The 25,645-nt window shown below is 42.0% G+C and overlaps 3 protein-coding genes across 3 annotated transcripts in view; 1 reads left to right on the top strand and 2 right to left on the bottom strand.

Moving 5' to 3' along the window:
- Positions 1 to 977: 977 nt before the first annotated feature.
- On the bottom strand, positions 978 to 12,129 carry psme3ip1 (proteasome activator subunit 3 interacting protein 1; the record flags this gene model as incomplete). The annotated part of the gene is made up of 7 exons (XM_083894027.1): positions 12,093 to 12,129; positions 10,373 to 10,504; positions 9,590 to 9,688; positions 8,000 to 8,123; positions 3,735 to 3,872; positions 2,120 to 2,199; positions 978 to 1,243 (listed from the first exon to the last, which is right to left on the bottom strand). The coding sequence occupies exons 2-7, from the start codon at positions 10,497 to 10,499 to the stop codon at positions 978 to 980; spliced, it is 834 nt and encodes a 277-aa protein (XP_083750153.1). The 5' UTR covers positions 10,500 to 10,504; positions 12,093 to 12,129.
- Positions 12,130 to 12,923: 794 nt separating this feature from the next.
- exosc6 (exosome component 6) lies at positions 12,924 to 14,638 on the bottom strand. Its single transcript, XM_083894093.1, has 2 exons — positions 14,302 to 14,638; positions 12,924 to 13,481 (listed from the first exon to the last, which is right to left on the bottom strand). Exons 1-2 carry the CDS (start codon positions 14,577 to 14,579, stop codon positions 12,935 to 12,937), a joined length of 825 nt encoding a protein of 274 aa, XP_083750219.1. The 5' UTR covers positions 14,580 to 14,638; the 3' UTR covers positions 12,924 to 12,934.
- Positions 14,639 to 15,828: 1,190 nt separating this feature from the next.
- Positions 15,829 to 25,645, top strand: part of aars1 (alanyl-tRNA synthetase 1) — a 17,843-nt gene continuing 8,026 nt past the window's right edge. Inside the window, exons 1-9 of the mRNA XM_083893100.1 lie at positions 15,829 to 15,914; positions 19,589 to 19,746; positions 20,180 to 20,514; positions 22,084 to 22,275; positions 22,666 to 22,810; positions 23,583 to 23,728; positions 23,972 to 24,080; positions 24,538 to 24,688; positions 24,787 to 24,911. Coding sequence (XP_083749226.1) covers positions 19,603 to 19,746; positions 20,180 to 20,514; positions 22,084 to 22,275; positions 22,666 to 22,810; positions 23,583 to 23,728; positions 23,972 to 24,080; positions 24,538 to 24,688; positions 24,787 to 24,911 — 1,347 coding nt within the window. The 5' untranslated portion in view covers positions 15,829 to 15,914; positions 19,589 to 19,602. The remainder of the gene's footprint in view (positions 15,915 to 19,588; positions 19,747 to 20,179; positions 20,515 to 22,083; positions 22,276 to 22,665; positions 22,811 to 23,582; positions 23,729 to 23,971; positions 24,081 to 24,537; positions 24,689 to 24,786; positions 24,912 to 25,645) is intronic.

The following is a 25,645-nucleotide window of genomic DNA, read 5'->3' as shown; positions in this document are numbered from 1 at the left end:
TTTAACGTTCATTTTAAAATAAATCCCCAAATTCATGCACTCCCTAATGATGCCGTTAGCATTTCATGTCAAACTTTGATTTGATTTAAAAGAAAAACATGAAATGCCGCAATTAGATTTTTTCTCCCAAATCATTTGACGTAAGCGAATTATCTTTGTATCGACTTTGAAAGTAACTTTTTTAAAAACACGGAGCGGATTAAAGTCTGCGTCTATTTTACGCGGTTCATTTTTGTGCAATTTCCTCGATTGAAGTATTTTCCACTGAAAGTCAATGTGGTTTAATTTAGGCGGCCATTTTTTAGGATAACGAGAACAACGAATTATCGCGGAAATATTCAACGTCATAACTTAAAAGTCGCAATTTAAGACCAAGGATTCTGTCAAAGGCTTTAAATTCTCATCCAATTCGCACGATATTAATGACACGTAAGCGCGATATTTCTTGATTTCTACGCTAGCGCCCTCTGCAGCTGTTATATATGCACACTGAAAATCATTGACATTTAAATCTGCTGCATCGGCAAAAACATTTAACGTTCATTTTAAAATAAATCCCAAAATTCATGCACCCCCTAATGACGCTGTTAGCATTTTATATCAAACTTTGATTTGATTTAAAAGAGAAACTAAAAATGTCGCAAATCAATTGACGCTAGCTATTTACTCATTTTCGTCACAGCAGTAATGGTACGAATAATTTGAAGAAATCATGTTCCGATGTCCTCTAATTAATAATAATTATACGTAACGTTGCCGTTATTCACCTTAAAGCGTTCACCAAAAACAAATGAATTTCTTGCCGTTAACGTGATTTCGGCACCATTTTAATCGCGCTAACATTGTGATTTTGAGGCGGGCGTGAAACTTTCTTACGGTCCCGCCTCTGAAACAGCACTTTTTTAGTCTGTTTGTGTTCATGTTTGTCTTGTTGTGTGATGTTACCTTAGTGTGTATTTGTGCGTGTGTGTGTGTGTCTATCTGTAAGCCCTGCTGTGCCGTGGATACGGCAGCAGGATTGCGTCCACGCTACCTTCGCTGTCCGAGCTGCTGTCAGAGTCGCTGCTGCTGGAATAAACGCACAGTCCCGGCAAAACGCCCACGCACACGGCCGCCGCCGGCAGGTGGACCACGCCCTCGCCGGAGGTCAGCGGAGCCGAGGCGGTCTTGGCCGTGAGGCTGGGGACTGCGTGTTGGTCTTCAGCTCCTCCTCCTCCTCCTCCTCCTCCTCCTCGCTCCTGCTCTAAACAGCACAACAGACTCATTTGCGAAAAGGTCAGGCACGAAATTCAGGAGAGCAAAGGAAACTCTGAAGTTGGCGAGCGGAGAAAACGAGTTTAATGGAGAGTGACTGATGCAAAGGTTAATGCTGCAGGGTCATGTGACCGTAGCTAAGTGTCCTGGAAACGAACGCGTGTGTCAAAGAAAATGGCGAAAATCACAGGTCTGCTGCTGCCTCGTGTGGTCAGTTTGTGTCACTACATTTAATCCGAATTCAGTATTTCAAACGGTAACAAGTCACAAAATGACACATTTGAGGTTAGTGATGGATCAACAACATAAACGCACTGATTTTCTACGTGGACTTTGGTGCAGGGAGTGAGTTTCGTTTAGTAGTGATGGGCACGTTAATTGCGTCAACGTACGCCGCGTTTCCATGACGACTGACGGGAACAATGACGCACGTTTACGTCTAAAGTAACGCTAAACTTTAAAAACAGAGGCACACATACGCAGTACACAGGTACGCTGGTTATTTTCCTTTAATAAACAGACCGCTCCGGTTCCACTGTAGGCTAACGCTAGCGGCGCTAATGGAGCTAACTTAGCTAACGGAGCTAACTGGTAAACAGTGCCTCGACTCCGGTGCTGCGGCAAAAAATGACGTCCAGACGAAACGTGTCACGTGTGCTAACGTTGACGCTATTAGCGGCGTTAACGTGCCCAACGCTAGTTTTTTGGTGACTTAAAACGCTTCGAATTGGACATGAAACACTTCACAAAACATCGTTTTTACTGCGTTATTTCAACTGAACGACTGTAAAAACACAGGTAGCTGCCGTGCGCGAAGCGTTTGAATAAGTCGAATAAGCGGTAAAGTTGCGCAGCTGCAGCCCACCTGTGTGTCTGTCTCCGTTCCCTGTTTCCGTCGTGATTTCCACTTTCTGTTTCTTGCTGCCGTCTGACGACTGGGAGGAGCTGAGGGGGTGAGAGGAGAAGAAGAAGAAGAAGAGTTAAGGCCTCGTCCACACGGATAGTTTACATTTTAACTCTTAAAGTGGTTTCTGTAAACACGGAAATCGTCCTCATACAATGTGCGTACGTGGGTTCTAAAGCAGTGATTCCCAGGCCTACAGATGGCTCATGTGAGATACTTTTTGGGTCTCATATTTCTGTGTATATGTTCTGAATAACGTGCTTAAAAGTAAGTTTAAATGAATTCACCAAACGTCTCTTGGAAATGATTCGTTTAGAATTCAAAATGATATTCACAGAATCACAGATACGGCTGTAAACTCTCCATCATCGCGCTAGCTGAAATCCGGATGCGCGTCTGCTAAAACGGTCCGTGTGGAACAATGATCCCTGCGCTGAACAGGCCGCGTCAGATGGGAATTAAACTAATACTCGAGAATCACTCGAGTAATCGTTGCAGCCCTAATGAAGTCTGTGTGTTAGAGCGTCGATGGATGCATCTCGTAGCGTAGCTTTCTCCACCGTTATCCCGCTGCATTTCCCGCCTCATTCATTTGAGCAGCGCCGCCGTGAGGAGACATGAAGTAGTGACACCCGCCAACAAGTGAAACTAGCAGAGACCGTTTACTTTAGAGCGTCTTAATTTATTAATCGGTTATCGGAAGGATGGAGATACATCACCAATCTGTATTTCGCTATTTTCTATTTTCGCTGGCTAGCAACACTTGCCGATAAACATGGTACGAAATTTCTTCCCTGCGTGATTAACGTTACGAAAGTTTGCCATCTTTTAAAAAAAGGTTTGGGAAACGTTGATTTAAAGGTACAGTACGGAACATTTTTGAGGGTTTATTCTGTTTCACTCTGCGTCATCACGCTAGCTGAAATCGGGATGCGCGTCTGCTAAAACGGTCCGTGTGGAACAATGATGCCTGCGCTGAACAGGCCGCGCGAGATGGGAATTTAACTAATACTCACTCGAGTAATCGTTGCAGCCCTAATAAAGTCTGTGTTGGAATGCCGATGGATGCATCTCGTATCGTAGCTTTCTCCACTGCTTGAGCAGCGCCGCCGTGAGGAGACATGAAGTAGTGACGCCCGGCGAGTGAAACCGGCAGAGACGGTTTACTTTAGAGCGTCTTAATTCGGAATATCGGAAGTATGACGATACATCACCCATCTGTATTTTGAGTCGCTGGCTAGCAACACTTGCTAGTTTCTTCTCGTCGTGATTTATGTTACGAACGTTTGCCATCTTTTAAAAAAAAAGGCATGAGAAACGTTGATTTAAAGGTACAGTATGGAACATTTTTGAGGGTTTATAGGCAGAGATCGAGTAAAGTTGTATAACTTGTGTATTGTACTTTAAAAAAGGAATTGTTTGATTATGTTGCGTTAGACAAAGCCATGTTTCATGTTTTGAAAGAAAAGTGTGTTCAAAACCCTCTTATATGTTGCTTAATACGGAGCTTTTCATGAAGAAAACGACTTTATTGCTGAATCAAAGCACTCAGACGAACACAAACATCGGCTCTTACTTGCGTCTCTTGACGGCTCCGACCAGCAGATGAGCCTGAGACAGGTGACTCGTCCTCTGCTCCGACGCCGCGTGTTTCGCCGCCGCCTTCTTCTCGGGTTCTTTGCGGCTTTCGGTGGACGCCTGTTTCACGACGGCGCTGTGTCGGCGGGCGGGCGGTCAAGTCAATAAACGCACGAGCGTTGGAATCACAGGAGACACAAAAAGACACTCGGATGACTCGCTGTGACACAGATCTGCGATACTAAGAAAAGCAGCGGCACAGATAAAGAGGCTAAAACCAGGAAGAGGAGCTGGACGCAGCTCGGGGGACGTGAAACGGGGTCAAGATGCAAAGACGAGAGGAGAACATAAAGGTGAAAGACAGAAGTTAAAACAGGTCATCAGCACATGTACAACAGGTGTACCTAACAAAGTGGTGAGGACAAAACACCGCTGATGTTTTCATGCTTTAACCGAGGTCTGCGCGCGTAAAAGGACGCCGTGTTCACAGCAGCAGACGAGCGCTTTTAAATCGTCGCCGTAGTTACCGCAGCCCTGTGATACAGTTTCCACGACAACATCCCTCTCTCATCATCACCATCATCACCATCATCATTATCCGCAGACAGACAGATCCGTCTGTCAGGGAATCGTCTGTCTGCAAAGACAAAGACAAACTGTGAAATGTGAGCACACGAGAATTTAACAGGGAGCCGTCGTAGCGACGCGTTCTCGGTTATCAACGCTATCAGTGTGACAAATAAGGAAAACCAGGGCGCAGAATCTATAAAAGCTGTTTTTACATACAAAACGACGGCGTGAATCACCACAGGATACGATCTACGATGCCAATAATATCGCGATATACGACGGTCCTGTGATCGTCGTCGCGTTATCTGTCTAACGGAAGAAAACAATAACGTTATTTATTCACAACATAGAGAACAAAGTGCATGTGTTAGAGCGTCGATGGATGCATCTCGTAGCGTAGCTTTCTCCACCGTTATCCCGCCGTAAACTCCCACTTCTTCCAAGTTTTTGTCGTATTGCACACCACATGATACCTCGCGATACGATCTACGATGTCAATAATATCGCGATATACGACGGTTCTGTGATCGTGGTCGCGATATCTGTCTGACGGAAGAAAATAAAACGTTACATTGAACATAGAGACCAAAGTGCATAAAGTCTATGTGTTAGAGGGTCGATGGATGCATCTCGTAGCGTAGCTAACTCCCACTTCTTCTAAGTTTTTGTCGCATTTTTCACTGAGGAAGGATGACGATACAGGAAACCTCGCGATACGACCTACGATATCGATAATATCACGATATACGACGGTTCTGTGATCATCAACGTGTCGTGTAGCGTTACATCGCGTTATTTGTCCAACTGAAGAAAACAAAAACGTTAACAAAGTACAAAGTGCATAAAATCTGTATTAGTGCGTCGATGGATGCATCTCGTAGCATAGCTTTCTCCACCGTCAATGCCTGAGTAAGGATGACGATACATCACCAGTGTAACAAATAAGAAAAACGAGGGCGCAGAATCTATAAAAGCTGTTTTTAAATACAAAACGGCGGCGTGAATCGCCACAGGATACCTCGCGATCCGATCTACGATGTCAATAATATCGCGATATACGGCGGTTCTGTGATCACCGTCGCGATATCTGTCTGACGGAAGAAAATAAAACGTTACATTGAACATAGAGACCAAAGTGCATAAAGTCTATGTGTTAGAGGGTCGATTGATGCATCTCGTAGCGTAGCTTTCTCCAACGTTATCCCGCCGTAAACTCCCACTTCTTCCAAGTTTTTGTCGTATTGCACTGAGGAAGGATGACGATACAGGATACCACGCGATACGATATCGATAATATCACGATATACGACGGTTCTGTGATCGTCAACGCGTCGTGTAGCGATACATCGCGATATTTGTCCAACTGAAGAAAATAAAAACGTTAACGTTATTTATTCACAACATAGAGACCAAAGTGCATAAAATCGTGTTAGAGCGTCGATGGATGCATCTCGTAGCGTAGCTTTCTCCACCGCTATCCCGCCGTAAACTCCCACTTCTTCCAAGTTTTTGTCGTATTGCACTGAGGAAGGATGACGATACAGGATACCTCGCGATACGATCTACGATATTGATAATTTTACGACGTATCGTGAAGGGATGCATCGCGATATCTGTCCGATGGAAGAAAACAATAACGTGAAGGTTATTTATTCACAGCACAGAGAACAAAGTGCATAAAATCGTGTTAGAGCGTCGATGGATGCGTCTCGTAGCTTAGCTTTCTCCACCGCTACCCCGCTCTAAACTCCCTCTTCTTCTTTACTTGGGTAACTTCCAACTTTACTTTAGAGCGTCTTCATTTCTTTATAGTTAATCGGTTGTCGTATTTTACGCTGAGGAACGTTGACGATACACCACCAATCTGCGTTTTGACTCGTCGACTTGCAACACTTGCTGACGATATTTGTCCAAAGAGATGCCTTCAGCGTTCACAGGCACAGTTTGTCGCCTGAACACAGACTTACGCTGTCGTACAGAAGGTGTAACGGTGTGTAAATGTATGCATGATTCAGTCCCAGCAGGTGCCAGGTGCCCCCTCCCTCCCCCCCCACACGACCGAATCTGCCAACCACCGCACATAAAGCTGCTTATCGTACTTAATGAACCCAGGGACCCTCCGCACGCGTGTGCGTTGGCAGCAAAACACGCGCAAAAATCACCTGGAAAACGGCTTCTACTGAGGAAGAGGAGGCGAGAGAAGCCGTCGCCCTGTAACAGAAATCACACTCGTCACGAGTGACGGTTACTTCAGGGACTGAAGTCTGTGCGGGACATCTGGCTCTCAGCTCACGCTCTCTCTCTCTCTCTACAGTACGATCACATTTTTACAGCGTGACGAGCTTTTTCTGCGACTGCTGGTTCAAATATCTGGTTTAATCCGACTGTCAGTGAACGAACAACAGGGAAAAACACTGAAGATCAGCTGATTTCACACATGTTAAAAATGTCTGCTTCAGCTAAATCAACAGTATTGGGTCTTATCCCATTGGGCTTTGGGACATTGATGGATCACTCATTAACTCTTTGTACGGAGAATGAGGCAATTACTGTTTATTTACTCCGTACTGTTACTTTTAATATGGATTTCTTTCTTTAATTTCTTTATTTCACCCTTTCGGTGCAAAAAATGCCTCTTTTTTTGAATTTCGTCATGATTTTTTTCTAAAAACAAACTTTTACTTCATTCTTATTTTCGAATAATCGGAAATAATAACAGTCTTGGATTTGGCTGCAACAATTGATGATTAAATGGTGATTGCGTGAATTTACGGCGATTTACGTCATCAACGAAATCACTTTTCAACTCCTTATGTGAATATGTTCAAACTAAATACAGCGGTTTTGCCGTTTTTTGGACAAAAAAACAATTTTTGAGGTTTTATCAACATTTTGCACCTATAATAACAAAATATATCAGAAATTAAACTCTTTGTCGAGTACTTTTTTTAACTTTATATTGAATGCGTCAGTTCAAAAATAATTTCCAGAGCTACTCCTTTGATATTCAACTAAATAATCGAGACTTATAATTTTTTTTTGCAACTGCGCAAAAAGTCTACGCGTTAGAGCGTCGATGGATGCATCTCGTAGCGTAGCTTTCTCCACCGTAATCCCGCTGTATTTCCCAGTGAAACTAGGCAGAGACCGTTTACTTTAGAGCGTCTTAATTTGATAATTATCGTATTGCACCGGGGAAGAATGACGATAAATCACCAATCGGTATTTAGGTAATTAGACTCTCACTTAACATGGCTGACGATATTAAATAATCAAGACTTATCACTTTTTTTTTTGAGTGTCGATGGATGCATCTCGTAGCGTAGCTTTCTCCACCGTTACTCCGCTGTATTTCCCTCTTATTCAATTGAACAGCGCCGCCGTGAGGAGACATGAAGTAGTGACGCCCGGCGGCGAGTGAAACTGGCAGAGACTGTTTACTTTTAATTTGTTAGTTATCGTATTGCACCGAGGAAGGACGACGATACGTCACCAATCGGTATTTAGACTCACACTTAGCTGTAGACGCACAAATCACATGTTTATTTGAGCAGCGCCGCCGTGAGGAGACATGAAGTAGTGACGCCCGGCGGCGAGTGAAATAATCAAGACTTTTTTTTGCAACTGTGACTTAAATCCGCCGCGATGATAAACACCTTCGGTGACGACCTTAAAGAACGAGGCGTAAAGGATATTCTGTACTCCAGCAGCTCCTGCTTCTCCTCGTCCCTGCGTTGCTTCTCCACGAGGCACTGTTGCCGGGAGACCTCGTCCAGGAAGCTGGTCTCGTCGTCGTCCAATCCTCTCACCATGTTCTCTGTCGCCATGGAAACAAACATGCTCTCAAAACTCCTCACACACACACACCAAACCAAACCATAATAATAATAATAATAATAGCAGCGCTTTCAATCAATGCACGAGTAACCTTCATGCAGTGTAAGAGGGAGAAACAGCTTCACTGAACATCTTCACATCAGTTAATTGGCTTATTTGACTTCTGAAGCGATAAAATACGATGGGTTTACTCACAGATCTTCTTATATTGATGTAAAAAGAGCGATATTTTGTCTCTGAAAGCTCAGATTTAGGAAGAAATACTTTAACACTATTACTTAAATATTCCTCTGGTTACTTTCTAAAGGTGTTTTTATACTGCGGGAACTATTCACGGTTACTTTGTGAAATGTAAACGCATAAGGAAGGTGTCCGTCCACCTCCGTCTTCTCTGCAGGTTTCAACAAGTCAAATTTAAGACTTTTTAACACTTTTTAAGACCATAATGAATATAATTTAAGACCCATTTCAAATCCTTACTGGCAAAAAGTACAAAAGACATGAAGGAAAACTGGAGCCACAAATCGTTGAACTTGCGATTCGGCTTAGCTGTGGGTTTTCGTGGAGTATTCTCCGCTGCTATGCTAAGCTGTAACACACCGCGCCGCGCGCGCAGCACACTAGCTAGGGGTGCACGATAAATTCCCCCCCGGGCAGCACAGGTGGCCTACTTTAGTTCCGTGTTGTAGTTATTGTTGTTATCGCATCCTCAAAAACAGAAACATTTCAAAGCGAGACTGAAGTTTGTGCACGTTTTAAATAAAAGTCACGTGAATATATTTTTAAGACCTTTCAAAATTGTATTTAGGACCTTTTTATGAGATTTTAGGAGAATTTAAGACATTTTAAGGCCTTAAATTCAAATGATTGGATTCAAGACTTTTTAAGACCCTGCAGATACCCTGGAATGAGTCATAGAGAAAACACTCAAAAATCTTTTGATTTATCTATACTACTAGAGAAAAATGGCGAAAGGGGCGACAGTGTGTTCACGTTTGTGGCTCTCTAAGATGCCGGAAGGGGTCGTGAGCATGGATGTATAATATGAACTGGATAGAGCTCCGCCCCCTCTGCCCTTGAAGACAATTTTTACATGGTGGCCACTGTGGGTACTGCAACAGAAAACCCCACGGAGCCCAAAGGCAATTTTCCCATTGACCGCAATAGTAAAATAGACGCCTGTAAAAGACATGGACACAGGCTTTTATAGATCTTTATATGGTAGTGACACTACTGCACATGCTCTATGGGCCCCATAACCCAGAAATAAACGCGGAAGTCAAAAACTTTTTTTGGCATATGTGCTGGGTGAGCAGCTTCATAGGAATGAACGGAAGCGAAGGGGCGGAGCTCTATCCAGTTCATATAATACATCCATGGTCGCGAGGGACGAACGTAGCCTCGGATTTAAAATAACAGAGACAGAGACGGACGACAAGGACCCACTGAATTTGAACTGCTCCTCAAAGTCCTCCTGCTTCTTGTCTTTCTGCTCCTGCAGTCGCTCAAAGAGGGAGCGCGAGTCATACGCCTCCTCTGGTGCCTCTGCACAAACAAACAAACACAAACAAATATGGAGGACGTACAAACACAACAGCTGATTGTTGCTCCTGTGTGTGTGTGTGTGTGTTCTTGTACTTGCGGCATACTGAGGACCAGTGAGGGTTTTTAACCAACAATGTGAGGTCATTTTTACAGAGTGAGGACATTTTGGCCGGTCCTCATTTAGTTTTCATTGAAATCACTTCCTTAGGTTGTAAACATGCTATACTCAAAAAATCTAATTTTGGACGACATAGCATAGTATGACAATTTTGTCAAATTTTGGACCCAAAATTTTGGGTCAAATTGTTTTTTTCTAATTTTGGACGACATAGTATAATATGACGGTTTTGTCAAATTTTGGACCAAAGATTTTTTGTCAGAGATTTTTTCAATTTTTGGACGAGATGGTATAGTATGACGTTTTTGTCAAATTTGGACCAAAAATTAAAATAAAAAAAATTTAATAAAAACATTTTCCAGGCCTTTTTGCTCTGGGGCTCCACCTGCAGACATGTCATGGTACTGCAACCAGTAGTTCTTTGTAGATGTCATTCGTGAAGTAGATATTTTTCAATTGTGTTGATTTATAAAGTGGAAATGCTGGTCCTCACTTTGTCAGCAACCCAGTCCTCAGTATCCAGCAAGTACAAGAATGTGTGTGTGTGTGTGTGTGTGCAGTCTCACCCTCCGGGTCGTCAGGTTTCCTGACCTTCTCCCACTCCTCCTGCCTCTGCTTCCTCTTCTCATCGAGCTCTGCTTCGGTCACAAACTTCCTGCTCAGGTCCACGCCCGCTGTCCCTCCCCCTGCCATTACAACTTAACAACAAACACACATAAACATAAACAAACGCCATATTTAAGATTATTATCCCACTAAAAAGGGTGTTTTGTAGCAGCGTGGACGGACGGCGGGCGTCATCTGTTCACCAAGGACGATGATAGACTCAGAGGTGAAGAGGTCGGCTCAATAGCAGCAGCATCAGCAGTCGATGACGATCCTCTGGGTTTCGTTTCCACGCCGACTGTGTTTTGATTGGATTGATTTGAACTCGGTGAGTTCAGTAAAAGAGTCGTCAATCGAATCCATTACAACTCAGCTTGTGTCCCTGGAGCAAAGCCACGGGCGACCCACGACAACTGACCAGTGCACAACGCCGTTATTCAGCTAAGCCGTGATTATTGTCGTCAGAGGTTTCTGTTTCTACAATCGTATTTATGCTTGATCAATTTTACAGTTGAATATCATTCATTACAGCGCGTATGTTTATTATCTGCCGCCGTACAGCACGATGGGAGGCCATCGATTGGTGTTGCAGTGCGGGGGCGGTTTAAGGAGAGTAAAGTGCTGCCATATTAGGAGAAAACGCGAAATAAACTTGATAAAATAGAGGGGAAAAACAGAAAGAGTTATCTACCTTTACGATAAATGATGGGCCAAATAAAACTAGTGCAAAGAACAGTATTTTTGGGATATGTATATATTATATATGAGGACCCAATTCACGCTATAAATCAATATTTTCATTAAAATTAGGGTACATTTATCCCATTATTAAATACATTTGATTATAACATTTGTGTGCATGTTTATTATGTATATATGTGTATATATGTGTGCATATATATATGTATAATACAAAACAATATATATAATATAATATTGTATTATACAATATATATGATATTGTATTATTATAATTATAATAGTTTTAATTATAACTTTAGAGTACAGTGTAGGGCCACACGGCATCGACTGGAGGGCCGCATGTGGCCCGCGGGCCGCGAGTTTACAGAGCTGAACCCAGGCGCGTGGGGTTTTGGCTCCCCCTTGTGGTCATGTTCGGTCATCACAAGCACGGTCACAGGTAATGTGCGGTTTTAAACGACAATAAAATGTCAAAATAACTAAATAAAATTCTCTTCAATGAAGGTAAAAAAAAAATAAAAAAACAGATTTGACGCAAAGGACGTGCAACGAAGTGACGACCGGGTGAAACACGAACCAGAAGCGTTAGCTCCGGCTCGGTGCTGTAAAAATGCACTCACACAATCACACACTGGACAGTGTCAGTGCGGCGCTAGCTGCTAAAGAAGCGTTGGCTTTTAAAGGCAAACAATGAACAAAGCACAATAAGCCAGTGTTATTTGCAGTAGAGAGGGAGAATCTATCTTTGCGTGACTGAGTAATAAATCCATGATCTCGCAAATCTGCTGATGCTGCTGCTGCTGCAACCCCCACCAGCTAACGTTAGCATCCGAGCTAAGTGTTCTCGCTGCTCTCCCTGCCATAAACGCGCTGTCATTGTGAAAACACGTTATTTGCGGACGCACAACAGTCCGCGCTTACCTTTAAGCTCATAACTAATTGATTTTATGTTCGTTTTCTGTGTCAAATTCAACTTACCAGTCGGTGTAATGTTACAGCTCCGGATCAATGACGTTTTGTGTTACGGTAAAAACGGCCCGTCGCGGATTTACTGTGACTTCAGTTCCGACTGGATTTTATTTCCCAACTTTTTAAAATACTATTTATTGAAGTTCCTGAAAGTTAAAAACGAGAACAACATTAACGTACGTAATTAATGTGTGGTGACAAATATGAAAGCACAAACTTATTGACAATCCAGGACCATACCGCTCCAGTCACATGCTGTTTCACCTTCTCCCCTCCCGTCGGCGCTACAGGACTGTATGCTAGCACAACTAAATTGTAAACACACTGTACAAATAGGTTTAGTTTAAATTTTAATTTTTTAAATTGTTCCCTACTGATTCTGACAGAGTCAAAACCTTAAATAAGTATAAAATAGATAATTTATTCTAAAATAGCCACTTTAATAGGTACACATTGCTAGCTCTGTCAGGCTAATTTCTTTTTTTGTGGAGAAAAGTGATCCGATTTTTGAATTAATATACAGAGCCAAGTCTTTATTTTTATTATTATTATTATTATTATTATTATAATACATACCTTATTTTCCTGAGCTCCTACCATGTGAGTGTACAGGTGTACTTAATAAAGTGACTAATGAACTAATAGGCCACTGTACACTGAAATCACAACCATTTTACAACCCCAAAGGACCGACATCATTAAAAGACGTTACAAAGAGTGCTGGTCGTTTTATTTAACATGAAAGCAAGTTAAACCACAATAGCAAACATAGAAAAATAGTTTATATCGCCAAAGTAATGAGTGTAAATTAGAAAATCTAAAAACTGAATAGATGTCGGTTAGTGAGTCTCTCAGCTCTCTGATGGTGGGGGAGCAGCGCTGCGCACAGCCTTGGCCAGGGCTTGTTGGATGACGGGGTATAGTTTATAACATCCCTCGATGCAGGTCCGAACCCCTGCTGTCAGAGTCTCTTCGGACATCTCCCCATCCGACTGCATCCCAGAAATCTGGTTCAGGCTGGGCAGGAAAGCGACAGTCAGACTGCCCTGGTTTTCGCCGCTGACCGAGCCGCAGCCGTTTTGCTCGTCGTAAGACGGGTCGACCACGTAGGAGACCCCGTCCTGGCAGACGGTGCAACCGAGCACCAGGTCGTACATCTCGATCCCCGCATCGGCGAGAGCGAGGGAAGCACACGTGACGGCGTGGGCCAGGACCGAGCCGCTGTTCTCCAGGACCATCACGTTGACCTCGATCTGAGAGCGCGGGTATTTGTGGAGGCACACGGCCGGCTGCAGGCTCTCCAGCAGCATCAGGGAGAAGTCCTTGTCCTGGCTGCCCTGGATCCAGGGGCCCCTCTCCGGGCAGGAGAACGGTGCAAAACGCATGTCAGTTGTCAATCTGGATGAACAGAGAAAGAGTTTTAATACTTTTAAAAGCTCTTCATACAGAAGATGCAAATGTATGGTTAAATGGTTGGTTTTGTATTTATATAGTTTGTTTAGCATATATGTGGGCTAAAGTGAGTTAAAAGTGAGTATCTATCTATCTATCTATCTATCTATCTATCTATCTATCTATCTATCTATCTATCTATGTAATAGCTAAAACGTAGGTTATAAATGGCTAAAAGTCTAGCTAGCTCGATAGCTGTTGTTTGTTTTGCATAACTTTGGGTTAAAGTGAGTTAAAAAGCCTATCTATCTATCTATCTAACAGCTAAAACGTAGGTTAAAGTTAGCTAAAATGCTAGCTAGCTAGATAGCTGTTTGTTTGTTTAGCATACATTTGGGTTAAAGTGAGTTAAAAGTGAGCTTGAAATGCTAATGTCAATTTACATTACAATAAATGATTAATCTGCTTTTACCTTCTATTCACAATCAAAACAATAACAAAACAATGAGTTTGGAGACATTGTGAAGTAACATGAAAGTTAAAATTTATTAATTTCATTTTTTATCTCATTCTATTCCCATTTTATATCATATTTTATTGCTTTTTCTAATCCAGTTTGTATTTTTCAGTTGTGTCAAACTTTGACCCCCTCTGCTGCTGAGACAAAGTGAGGTAAAGTGACTAATTTAGTGTATATTTACAAAAATAAACACATAATATGAGGGGGAAAACTTGATGTTTCGGGTTGGAACCGGTGGGGGCATTGGTGGTTATGAAGTCAGCGTTCTTCTGATATGATTATTAATAATAAATACATTTTAAATACCTTCCGTTCTTCATATCGGTCTCATCTTTCCGCTCCGTTTCTCTGGGTCCATACACGCAGCACATCAGCTTGGTGTTTCCAGCTTCGATGTACGCGGAGCCTTTAGCCTGGCTCACCAGCCCGCACCGGACAAACACGGGCCGGACGTCCACTTGGTCCCGCTGCCGACCGTCCGCCCTGGGGCCGCGAGTCAGTACAGCGACCGCGGGCTTCGTCGCGTACAAGAGCGGGCTCTGGGACACTTCTGGGCCGCGTATACGTTTGGTGTCAGTCGGCATGGTTATGGAGCAACGAGAGAGCGAGAGAGCGGTTTTCAAAACAGCAGCAGGAAAAGCGTGTGTCCTGGCCAGGTCCTGCGCGAAATGTGTTCCCCACCGAACCACTGCGAACAGAGAATAGTTCCGCCCAAAGGAAGACGATGCCCTTATTCTTCTTTTTTGAGGTTTTACCTATTGATATAGATGCTGACACAAAGTAATTAATTTTCTGTTAATCTTTATTTATTTTATTATTGTTCAGGTTCAAAAACAAACACACACACTCAACATCTGTTTTATTTATTGACAGAGGATTTCCTTGTATTATATATATATATGTTTAATCAGTGTAAATTGCTTGAGTGGCTCAACTTAAAGATATTTTATTTTAATATAAGTGGTTATTAGGACTGTAGCCTGTTTTGCTCTTGAAGTGTAATAGATTGAGGCATCTTTATGTTTCATCTAAAGCAGGGGCCTCAAACTCAAAATGACCTGGGGGCCAGTGAACTTCTATTCTGGTTTAAAAAAAAAAAAAACGGCCCCTAAATTAACGGTTTAGTGATTAGAAATTAAAATTATATCTTGATAGTCCATCATGATATTGCAATTTCGAATATTTAGGCTGACATCGCACACCATTTCAAAATAAAAGCGTTTGTTTTGATGGATGATTCAAGACACAAAAAACCCCCAAATATTTATGATGCAAAATGAATATTTAAATAACAAAAACAGACAGAATGACAACATTAACTCAAAACTATACATGTATATAATGAAATGTGGAATTTTGTCATTTCAAAATAAGTGTAGGGCCGCAGGACATCGACTGGTAGCCGCATGTGGCCCCCGGGCCGCGAGTTTGAGACCCCTGATGTAAAGGGTTAGGAATCTCTCATAGTTACATCATAGTTACAGTAGGGCCCCCCCAAAGAGTATCTTGCATAGGGCCCCCACAAAGCTAGAAACGGCCCTGTGGCATGACATTAACATTGATGCTCAAACGATAAGATTTTATAGTTTGAAAAATACTACAAAATACGTTTTTATATAACTAATATGCTCACAAACGTATTTATTTTTTAAATACAAACTACAAACGTCGACTGACACCATGTCGTTTCCATTGCATCAGCCAAAGCCGGGTACTGATGTGGCGGGCTCGGCCGTGATTGACAGCTCGCTTGTCCAATAGAAATCGAGCTTTTCGGATCCGCCGGCTCTGCGGACCAATCAACAGCCGTCTAGGGCGTGTTCGTCAGCGTTGCGCTTCCCTTCTGGTCCAGCGGCGTGGAGTGAGAGCACTGTGTTTGGGAGCAGTCTGCGATTCATTCTGCGTCAAGAGCGACTTCTGTGAGTATAATCCCCGTTTAAATTAAACAACAGTTGCCTTGTGGTTAAATTAAACCCGTTCTCTGTCAGCGCAGTGTAGCGAAAGCTGTCTCTTTGGGCCGGACATAGAGGAGTAGCACGGCTGGCTAACTTTTAGCTTGCTAACGTCAGTTTGTCAAGCTAGTGTCGGTGACAACAGCAGTTTACAAAGCAGCGTTTCCCCGTCTGATAATGTGACATTACCGGGGTTTTGGAGCATAATTAAGGGTGTGATGTTGTGTGATTAATGTTTGTGATCTGTGGGCCTTTATTTACATCACAATTGCAAGTGTTGAGGAGATAATCCACATGACTCCTGTCATGTAATATGCATGTTTATTGTAAATTGAGTCACTTCCTAATCTGGATTTTTACTGTATTGATGTTAAATAATATTATAAATGTCAACATTAACACTAGTTAATTTCAAATTATAAGTATGATCCTGAAAGGAGAACAATGTTGTCATTTTATGGAAGTGAAAATGAAAATAAACATACAGACCTAGTGATTTATTGTCATGTACCACTACAGGAGCATATGATTTTAAATCTTATTATTATAATTCCTTGCTTTTCAGTTCAAAAAAGTTATCCAAAACTATGTATTATGTTATAATATATCTGTTAACAAATGTTTGTTTAATCGATTACTGTATTAATCGTCAACTATTTTGATAACTAATTAATAATTGAAACCAGTTTTCTGTCTTTCCAGCTTCTTAAATGTTTGTTAACGCCAAGATGTGTGTTAAAATATAATTTTAGGTGAATAATTTTGTTTATAAATACACATAATATTCTTCAGACTGCAGGGGACGTCACAAATATCACACAGTAAATCATTTTAAATATGTTTTTGAATAATCGCAATTAGATATTTATTCAAAATCGTTCCGCTCTACTTAAATGTGAGCATTTTCTGGTTTCCTTGCTCCGTATAGCAAAGAAATCCTTAGAAAGTACAACATTTATCGAGAAAATAATAACAATTTAATCTATTATGATTTTTTTTTAGTTGCATTCCTTATTTGTTCTAATTAAAACGTTTTGATATCGGTACAACATTCTGTAATGCTGAGGAAATGTGTGTAAATATAGATGGACAAACATGGTTATGCGTAATGTAAAAAACGAATATTTGTGCAGTTTGCTCACTAATATTGTGAATCACACGCCTACATCTCGGGCCCTTGTTTGTGCCTTTACAACACGGTACTTCTATGAAATATTCTCTTGTTCACACAGGCTGAAATTTCCATCCCATCAGTGAAATGTCTCCACTTCCTCTGGTTGTCAGCAGGGTTTGGTAGTCAGGATGGGGACAGTGGCTGTTTACTGGCCGTCTGTTGGCCCCAGAGAGCTGCATGTGCCAGCTGTGTTGTTTCCTTTGCCTGCTCGTCCACAAATGAGTGTATGACGGGAATTTGCCTTTAACAATTATATGGTTCATCTTGTTTTGTGGTCGGACTGCCTGGTTATGGTCCATAACAATATGATGAAATGGATTTAAATCGCTCGGAGGCTTCACGCAGGTCATTGTTTTTTATTGGTATCAGATCTATGCGAGGGTAATATTCCAAACGTCAATTAAAGGGGACATATTATGCTAAATCAACTTTTTAATCATTTAAATTCTTCTATTTGGGACTCTTGAGGCCCTATCGGTCGGCAAAGTGTGAAAAAAGATGACTCTGTTGACTTCCGCACTCATTGGGACGTCACAACTCGCTTAAATTCCTGGAATTGTTGTCCCGCAGACCTCCGCTTTGTCCGTAAAACATGCGAGAGTGCTGGCGAGGGCAACGGAATCGGAAAACAAGAAGTCTGTGAAGTCCGTGAAAAGTTCTATTGTTGGCTCCACAGTGCAGCACAGAGTTCTACATCTTATCTGTCCAGTGGATACATGTTATATATGTTGGTAATGTGCCTGCTAGAGCCTGCAAATGATCACTTTTTCAAATGCTAACTGCTGTTAGCTCCCAGTAGCCTCTGTGGCTGATGTAATTTCCTGCCCCTTTTGTACTATTTTTTTAAGGTGGACCTTAAGAGATACTACTAAACAGAGCCTTGTGAACAGGGCTGTTTTGTTCAGGGTGATTGAACTGCTGTGGTGCTTCCACCTTATGGTATTTTGACCAAAGCATGTCACAGAGATGTTCATTAGGACACCAGGGAACTAGGTTCACTTGGAGAAATTGGGTGGGTATATGTCCCCCTTAAGTCCAGTGTTGTCCGAAATGTCCCGAATATTAATTGTGACAAAAGCAAATTGGCATAAAATGTTTTACCTGTGCAGATTTCCCTCTTTCTCTCTCTCTCCCTCCAATCCCAGATTGATTTGAATGATTTTTGACAGGCTGCACACTGAGAGGTGAAACACTGCTCTCTCTGCACAGTTTGAAATTCTTTTTCTATCGCAGTTCTCATCTCCTCGGTCTCGGCCTCTTCTTTATAACCTTTCAAAGCTCTTCTTAAACGCAGTTCAGAGTTCCATTCATTTTCCTCCTCTTCTTCTAATAATGATATCCGGCAGGCTGCACAACTGAGAGGCTCTTCTTCATTTTCTACAAAGACCACTTGTTGCTTTAAAGACTGTCCAATAGAAACTATTATCCTTTTGTTTCTGCCCTGTGATCTTTCTGTGATGCAGTCAAAGAAGCTTTGGTCTTCTGTGCTGAAGAACTGTGGATTAGAATCCAGAAGTCTTTAGGAATGAGGATGATGATGAGATGAACTTCAATCTGCGATTGATTCGTGCAGTTATCGATTAATCATTGCAGTCCTGTATTTTTTTTGGACCGCTGACCTTGAGGTAGGCCAGACAAAGCCAAACCAGCACTGATGCAATACTGCGCTGATATGACAGCACGGTGTCAGTGAGAACTCAAAGTGACTGCACTGATTATAGTGCACTGCAACACATGAAGCCTCAGGATTCCTGAGCTGATCTTAGTTTATGAGGGGGAGAGGAAAAACCCCAAAGGCCAAATTTTTCTACCGAGAGAGCCGGTTCAGATGCGTACAGCTCACCAACGGACTCACTGATCGGGCCGGGGTCGACATGTGGCTCAGACAATACTTAATATTTTCTGAAAATGTTCAAATATGACGTAACTATGCTATTATTTTCCCCACTATTTTGACGCTGACATTCTTGAATTCACACAAGTCCTGTCTTCTTAAACTTCTTAATTCACACGACTTGTACTAGTTTTCTTTGACGTGTGCTTTTCCCTCATATTTTTTCCACTCTGTGTTGGAACTAATCGGACCTTAGGGCAATAGCTGACCTACAACTGGTTAAACTGGTCTGTTACTGGAAATATTGCTTTTTAGTGCCTTGAGGCGAAACGGGTGAATTCACTATTTGTAAAAACCACAATTTTAATTGCGACAAGAGCCATTTACAGCCATATCTAATTTAAAATGATCTAATATCGGATAATTAGACGTAAATTACCCATCTGTGGGCCTCGACCCAGTCTTTGGTAATCATTGTGGAGCCGTACGAGACTTTGCTGCCACATCACTATATCTAAGAAGATTAGCTGTTCTCCAAACTTTGGTTTACAAATCTTCATGCTATGAAAATCCCAGAACAATTGAATTTGAACGTGCAACTAAAATGTGTTAGTTGTGCGTTTTACCTTTCAGAGAGCTGTTTCAGGATGGACTCCTCTTTGACCGCAGCTCAGATCCGTGAGAGGTTCATTGACTTCTTCCGGCGCTATGAACACCAGTATGTCCACTCGTCGGCCACCATCCCGCTGGACGACCCCACGCTGCTGTTCGCCAACGCTGGCATGAACCAGGTATTTTCTTCCATATATATATACATTCACATACTGTGTTGTTGTCATTGTCAATTAAATTAAGAACGACCTGCGTCCTCACGAGCGTTTATCTTAGCATATTTGTGCTATTGACATGCGTGGTAGCCGTATTGGAATCCAATGTCTGTGTTTTTGAGGTTGCTCCAAATTGTTGGAAATCCAAGCTTCTGACCAGGAAGTTCAAACATCCCACTACAACTGGAATGCAGCTGTGGAATTTTAACCCAAAAATTGACTTTTCAAACTTTTCAAATGCTGGTCTCACGTGGACATCAGACTTAACCAGAAGCAGAATTACCAAATATCTCTTCCTCTCTCTGTCAGGCTAGCTGATTTTAGCAGTGTATTTAGTTTTCAAGTCCTCTTAAACTGGCCAACAAATAAGTTTGTTTTTAAACCACCGTCTCTTTAGTTCAAGCCCATCTTCCTGAACACCATCGACCCGTCCCACCCCATGGCCAGGCTGCGCCGCGCTGCCAACACGCAGAAGTGCATCCGCGCGGGAGGCAAACACAACGACCTGGACGATGTGGGTAAAGACGTCTACCACCACACCTTCTTTGAGATGCTGGGCTCCTGGTCCTTCGGGGACTACTTTAAGCACCTGGCCTGTAAAATGGCCTTGGAGCTGCTGACCCAGGAGTTCGGTATCGACATCGAGCGTCTGTATGTCACCTACTTCGGAGGATGCGAGGAAGCAGGCCTGGAGCCCGACCTGGAGTGTAAACAGATCTGGATCGACTTAGGGTGAGACGAGCTTTTTAAAAACTCTTAAAGTATGTTTGAGTAACGTTTAATAACTGCGCTTCACCGTGGATTATTTTCCATGCTCTGCGTCATCTCCCAGGATAAAGTTAATGACTTCAATAGAATTTCATACACGGCTCTTTTTGTGTTTGTGCACAACAGCCACGCTGTCTGTTTTTCCCCTGTTCAGAGTAATTGCTTAATGTTGTGAGATGGTTCCCTGGAGAACTTCCTTTCTTGTCCTTCCGAAGTCCCAGAGAAACAGAGAACTTGTTACAACAACAGCCCGAAGGATCATCTGTTTCTCTCCACTTCCTCACATCCTCACATCTCAGCCTAACTTTTAACGTTTTTAGATTTAGAAGATTTTCCTTTGGCCCTTCTGCACAGTGTTTTGTGAACACAGACCCAATTCTGTACATTTTTGTATTAATAAGCCACTGGTTTTTCATCGAAGAACCGATTATTATTACGTACTTATGCAACTTTCCACATTTTGATTTTTTGCTGCATTGAGCTTGATAAATGCTCAATGCAGTGCACTAAAACTAGTGCTGGGCGCGTTAACCTTAACGCATGACGCGTTTCCATGACGACTGACCGGAAAAAGACGCGCGTCATGTTTACGTGACTCCTGTGTCTCTAAATGTGTCTCTAAAGTAACGCTTAAACTTTGAAAACAGAAGCACACATTCGCAGTAACACAGGTACGCTGGTTATTTGTAGCGCTGCTCTTTTCGTTTAATAAACAGACCGCTCCAGTTCCACTGTAGGTGCTAAACAAGCTAATGCAGCTAACGGTGCCTGGACTCCGTTGTTGCGGCACGTAAATATGACGTCACTAGTGGCTTTTTCCGGTTAGTCGTCATGGAAACTCCTCATGCTTTAACGTGCAACTAAAATTTGTTTTTTTTTTTATTTCACATGACTTGATGACATGTGACATGAGAAAAAACTCATATTGGTCTACGCTAGTATCCATGTGGCTTTTGCTCTGGTGTCTGATTTGGTTTTTGGTTTCTTTTTTGAAAATACAGATTTCTATGTATTATGTATATGTACATAATGTACAATATGTATTATATATATATATATTTATATAGTGCTGGGCACTGAAATGGCCTATAATGGTGTTTTCATGGCGACTGACCCGAAAAAGACGCATGTGACGTCATGTTTACGTGCCACAACACCGCGTTCCAGGCACCGTTTACCAGTTAGATGTGTTAGCTCCTTTAGTGCCGTTAGCTCCTTTAGCGCTGTTAGCGCGCCTGGAGTCGAAATGGAGCGGTCTGTTTATTAAAGGAAAAGAGCGGCTCTACAAATAACCAGCGTACCCTTGTTACTGTGTGTGTGTGCCTCTGTTTTAAAAGTTTAGCGTTACTTCAGAGACTCATTTTAACAATTGGGAGTCACATAAACATGACGTCAATCACGTCTTTTTTTGGTCAGTCGCCATGGAAACTCATCGTACGTTAACATTGAAACAAAGAACAAAGAAAAGGGAAATGACATAAAAGGATTAAAAAAAATAATACAAAAAATAAGTAACGCTGTTGTCTCTCTCAGGGTGGACGAGGCTCGTATCCTGCCCGGCAGCATGAAGGACAACTTCTGGGAGATGGGAGACACCGGGCCCTGTGGCCCCTGCAGCGAGATGCACTTCGACCGCATCGGAGGCAGAGACGCCTCTCACCTCGTCAACATGGACGACCCCAACGTCCTGGAGGTCTGGAACCTGGTGTTCATCCAGTTCAACAGGTGAACGGACACAACAATACATCCAAACAATAGAATTTAAGCTCATGTAACCTGTTAAGTCAGGTGTTTAAAGATGAGGAAAATAATTACAACTCATGTGGTGGCAACACATCTAAATATAAACCTAACCTGAACTTCACATCAGGTTTGGTGACATTGGAATTTGGACACGCCTTTGTCGTTGTTTTGTCCAAAGCAGTCATTGTCAAAGTAAAAAACAGTGATTAGGGATTTCAAATAAAAATACTCGTCCACAATCGCTGTGGACCAGGAGGATAAAGACATGGAATCAACAGTCTCTCATTAACTGATTTATTTTTCTTTAATATAATCCACTCATGAATTAATCATCCACTTCTTTACTGATTAATGAATCTGGGTCTTGTTTAGAGAGTCAGAGACGGAGCTGAAGCCGCTGCCGAAGAAGAGCATTGACACAGGGATGGGTCTGGAGCGGCTGGTGTCTGTGCTGCAGAACAAAATGTCCAACTACGACACGGACCTCTTTGTCCCGTACTTTGAAGCCATTCAGAAGGTAGGTCGAACAACTGGGCTTAAAAATCAACATTTTGTGAGGGAAATGAACAAGAAGGTAGGGTTAGTCTCAACGTTAGATGTGTTTTTCTGCCATTGAGTAATAATGGAAACTAGATGAGGTTCGATACTGGTCAATATCACTGGATTGTATATCAATAAAAAGAAAATGCAATAAAAAATGTACTGTTTGTGGATCGAGGGGGTAAAAAAAACATGCAGTCCCAACACATTATTATACAAATTTTCAAGTAATTTCAAGATACTTTTTGGTTTTGAGACTATCATCATTTCCTGAATTTCAAAAATGCATTAAATTTATTCCTTAAGAGATATGCAAATATTTTCAACGGATCCTTGTTCAGGGTGATAATGACTATTATTATAGAAAATGTCAAGTCATTCCGAGATACTTATTTTGTTTTTTTGAATAAAGTCACCTCAAAGTGCATCAGGGCAAATGAATAATTTCCTCAATTTCAAAAATTCATTAAAATGATTCCTTAAGAGGTTTGCAAGTATTTTCAATGGTTCCTTGTTCAGGGCAATGCCGACTATTATGATGGTAAATTTCAAGTAATTCCGAGATACTTTTCGTTTTTGAGACTAAAGTCAGCTCACTGTCGAGGTGAATCGGAGCAAATGAATAATTTCCTCAATTTCAAAAATTCATTAAAATTATTCCTTAAGATATTTGCAAATATTTTCAATGGATCCTTGTTCAGGGCAATGCTGGCTATCATTATCTTAAATTAGTTTTTTTTTTGTGTCAGGGTACCGGTGCTCGCACCTACACTGGTAAAGTCGGCGCTGAGGACGCTGACGGCATCGACATGGCTTACCGCGTGCTGGCTGACCACGCCCGCACCATCACCATCGCCCTGTCTGACGGAGGCCGACCGGACAACACGGGAAGAGGGTGAGATGAGATTTCAAGCCTTTCACTGTACACTTTAAATTCAGTCAGATTGAGCAATGGTTCATAATGGTCGATTGTGTGCTTTTTATGTGTTTGGAAATCCCTGCAGTATTCAAACATCTACAACTTTCTGATAAAGTTTCTGTTATCCTACACTGAAGAATGCGTAGACAAAGCCATTTAATTTTTTTTTTTTATTGCTTCATGATACTGTTGGTTGTTGTTCTTGTCCACCGTGTTTAGTTACGTGTTGAGGAGGATTCTGCGCCGCGCTGTCCGTTACGCCCACGAGAAGCTCGGCGCTCAGAGAGGCTTTTTTGCCACTTTGGTGGACGTGGTCGTCGGCTCTCTGGTAAGATTTGTTGTTTTTCTTCTAGGGCTGCAACAAACACTTAAATCATAACATGTCAGAGAATGTGTGTGTGGGGGGAAAAATATGATTTGTTAAAGGTAGAGTAGACGTTATTTATCCGTGATTTCACAGTAACCTTTCAGTAACTTGGGTGATCTGAGCGAGAACGACAGTCCTGTGAACACTGACGTTTGGGGTCGTATCCAGTGCTGCACCACTGACAAAAGCCAAGAAAAAAAGGGTTGTTTTCGTACAATAAAAACACAATAAGGTGATTTTAAAAACGCAACTTGTTGTGTATGAAGCACAGTGATGTGCAGAGCTCAGGAAAGATGAAATCCTGCCCCACTGCACATTTGAAATGGCTTAAATTGAAAATAAATAAATTGCAGATGTGTCTCCATATTCCACAGTAACATCTTCAGCCACCTGATATCACACTCTCTCTTCTCTCCAGGGCGACGCGTTTCCAGAGCTGAGGAAAGACCCAGAAATGGTGAAGGATGTCATTAACGAGGAGGAGACGCAGTTCCTGAAAACCCTCAGCAGGGGGCGGCGTATCCTGGACAGAAAGATCGTGAGCATGGGAGAATGCAAAACCATCCCAGGTGAGATGCCCTCAACAACAGCTCTCGTTTATGTATGTATAAACAGATTAATACGCAGATTACTTGTATATTAAGCAGATTATTTTCTCTGTGTTCAGGCGACACAGCATGGCTGCTGTACGACACGTACGGTTTCCCCCTGGACCTGACCTCCCTCATCGCGGAGGAGAAAGGCATGATGGTGGACCTGGCCTCGTTCGAGGAGGAGAAGAAGGCAGCGCAGGTGAATTTTAGCCGTGTCTGGTGTCCTCTCCTCAGGGAACAGACACACACACACACACACTGTGTCAGCGTTGTGTACTATTGCCCTGTTAGTGAACACAACCTGTTATTACAAGAAGAAGAAGAAGAAAAAACCTCCTCATTTACTTTATAGTCCCATTCTAATCCCCCGGTTGTTTGATTTAGCGAGACGATTGATTTCCTTTTGCTTTCATACTGCAGCACGGCGCTGCACTTTATTAATCGGAACACTTATTCTTTTTGTTTGGACCGCAGACTGTAAATATACCAAGTACCACCTTCATATGAGTAAATATTGAGCTCTCTTGAAGCAAACGTTAAAATACAGTGGTGTAATTTGGTCAAGCAAAGTCGGCAACTTTATTATCCTCTAAATCGAAGAAGTGCTGAAACGAGGATTAACTGGTGATTTTCTTTTTTGATAATCTTTGAATCGTTTGGTCCATAAGATAAAAAAAAACATCTAAAAATGTTGATCGTTGTTTCTCTAAACCTCAAAAATGATGAAATGATGTCTCGTTTTTGTCCACAAACCAATATGATTTCAGTTTTAATGGTGTCTTTGTTCTATGTAGAGATGAAGCGATTAATCGATTCTTAATCAATAACTAAATGAATCGACAACTTTTGATAATCGGTTTGAAGCTTTTTTCACGATTAAAACAAGATTTCTGATCGTTTCAACTTCTTAAATGTGAATATTTTCTTTGTTTC

This window comes from Microchirus variegatus, assembly GCF_963457635.1.
Source record: "Microchirus variegatus genome assembly, chromosome: 8".
NCBI classification, from domain to species: Eukaryota; Metazoa; Chordata; class Actinopteri; order Pleuronectiformes; family Soleidae; genus Microchirus; species Microchirus variegatus.
The sequence above is the reverse complement of the archived record's forward strand: the minus strand, read 5'-3'. Positions and strand labels throughout refer to the sequence as shown.

Coding starts and splice junctions, on each gene's coding strand:
- exosc6 (XM_083894093.1), bottom strand. CDS start 14,579: ATGCCGACTGACACCAAACGTATACGCGGCCCAGAAGTGTCCCAGAGC. Junction 13,482..14,301: donor ACCGATATGAAGAACGGAAG/GTATTTAAAATG, acceptor CTGTTCATCCAG/ATTGACAACTGACATGCGTT.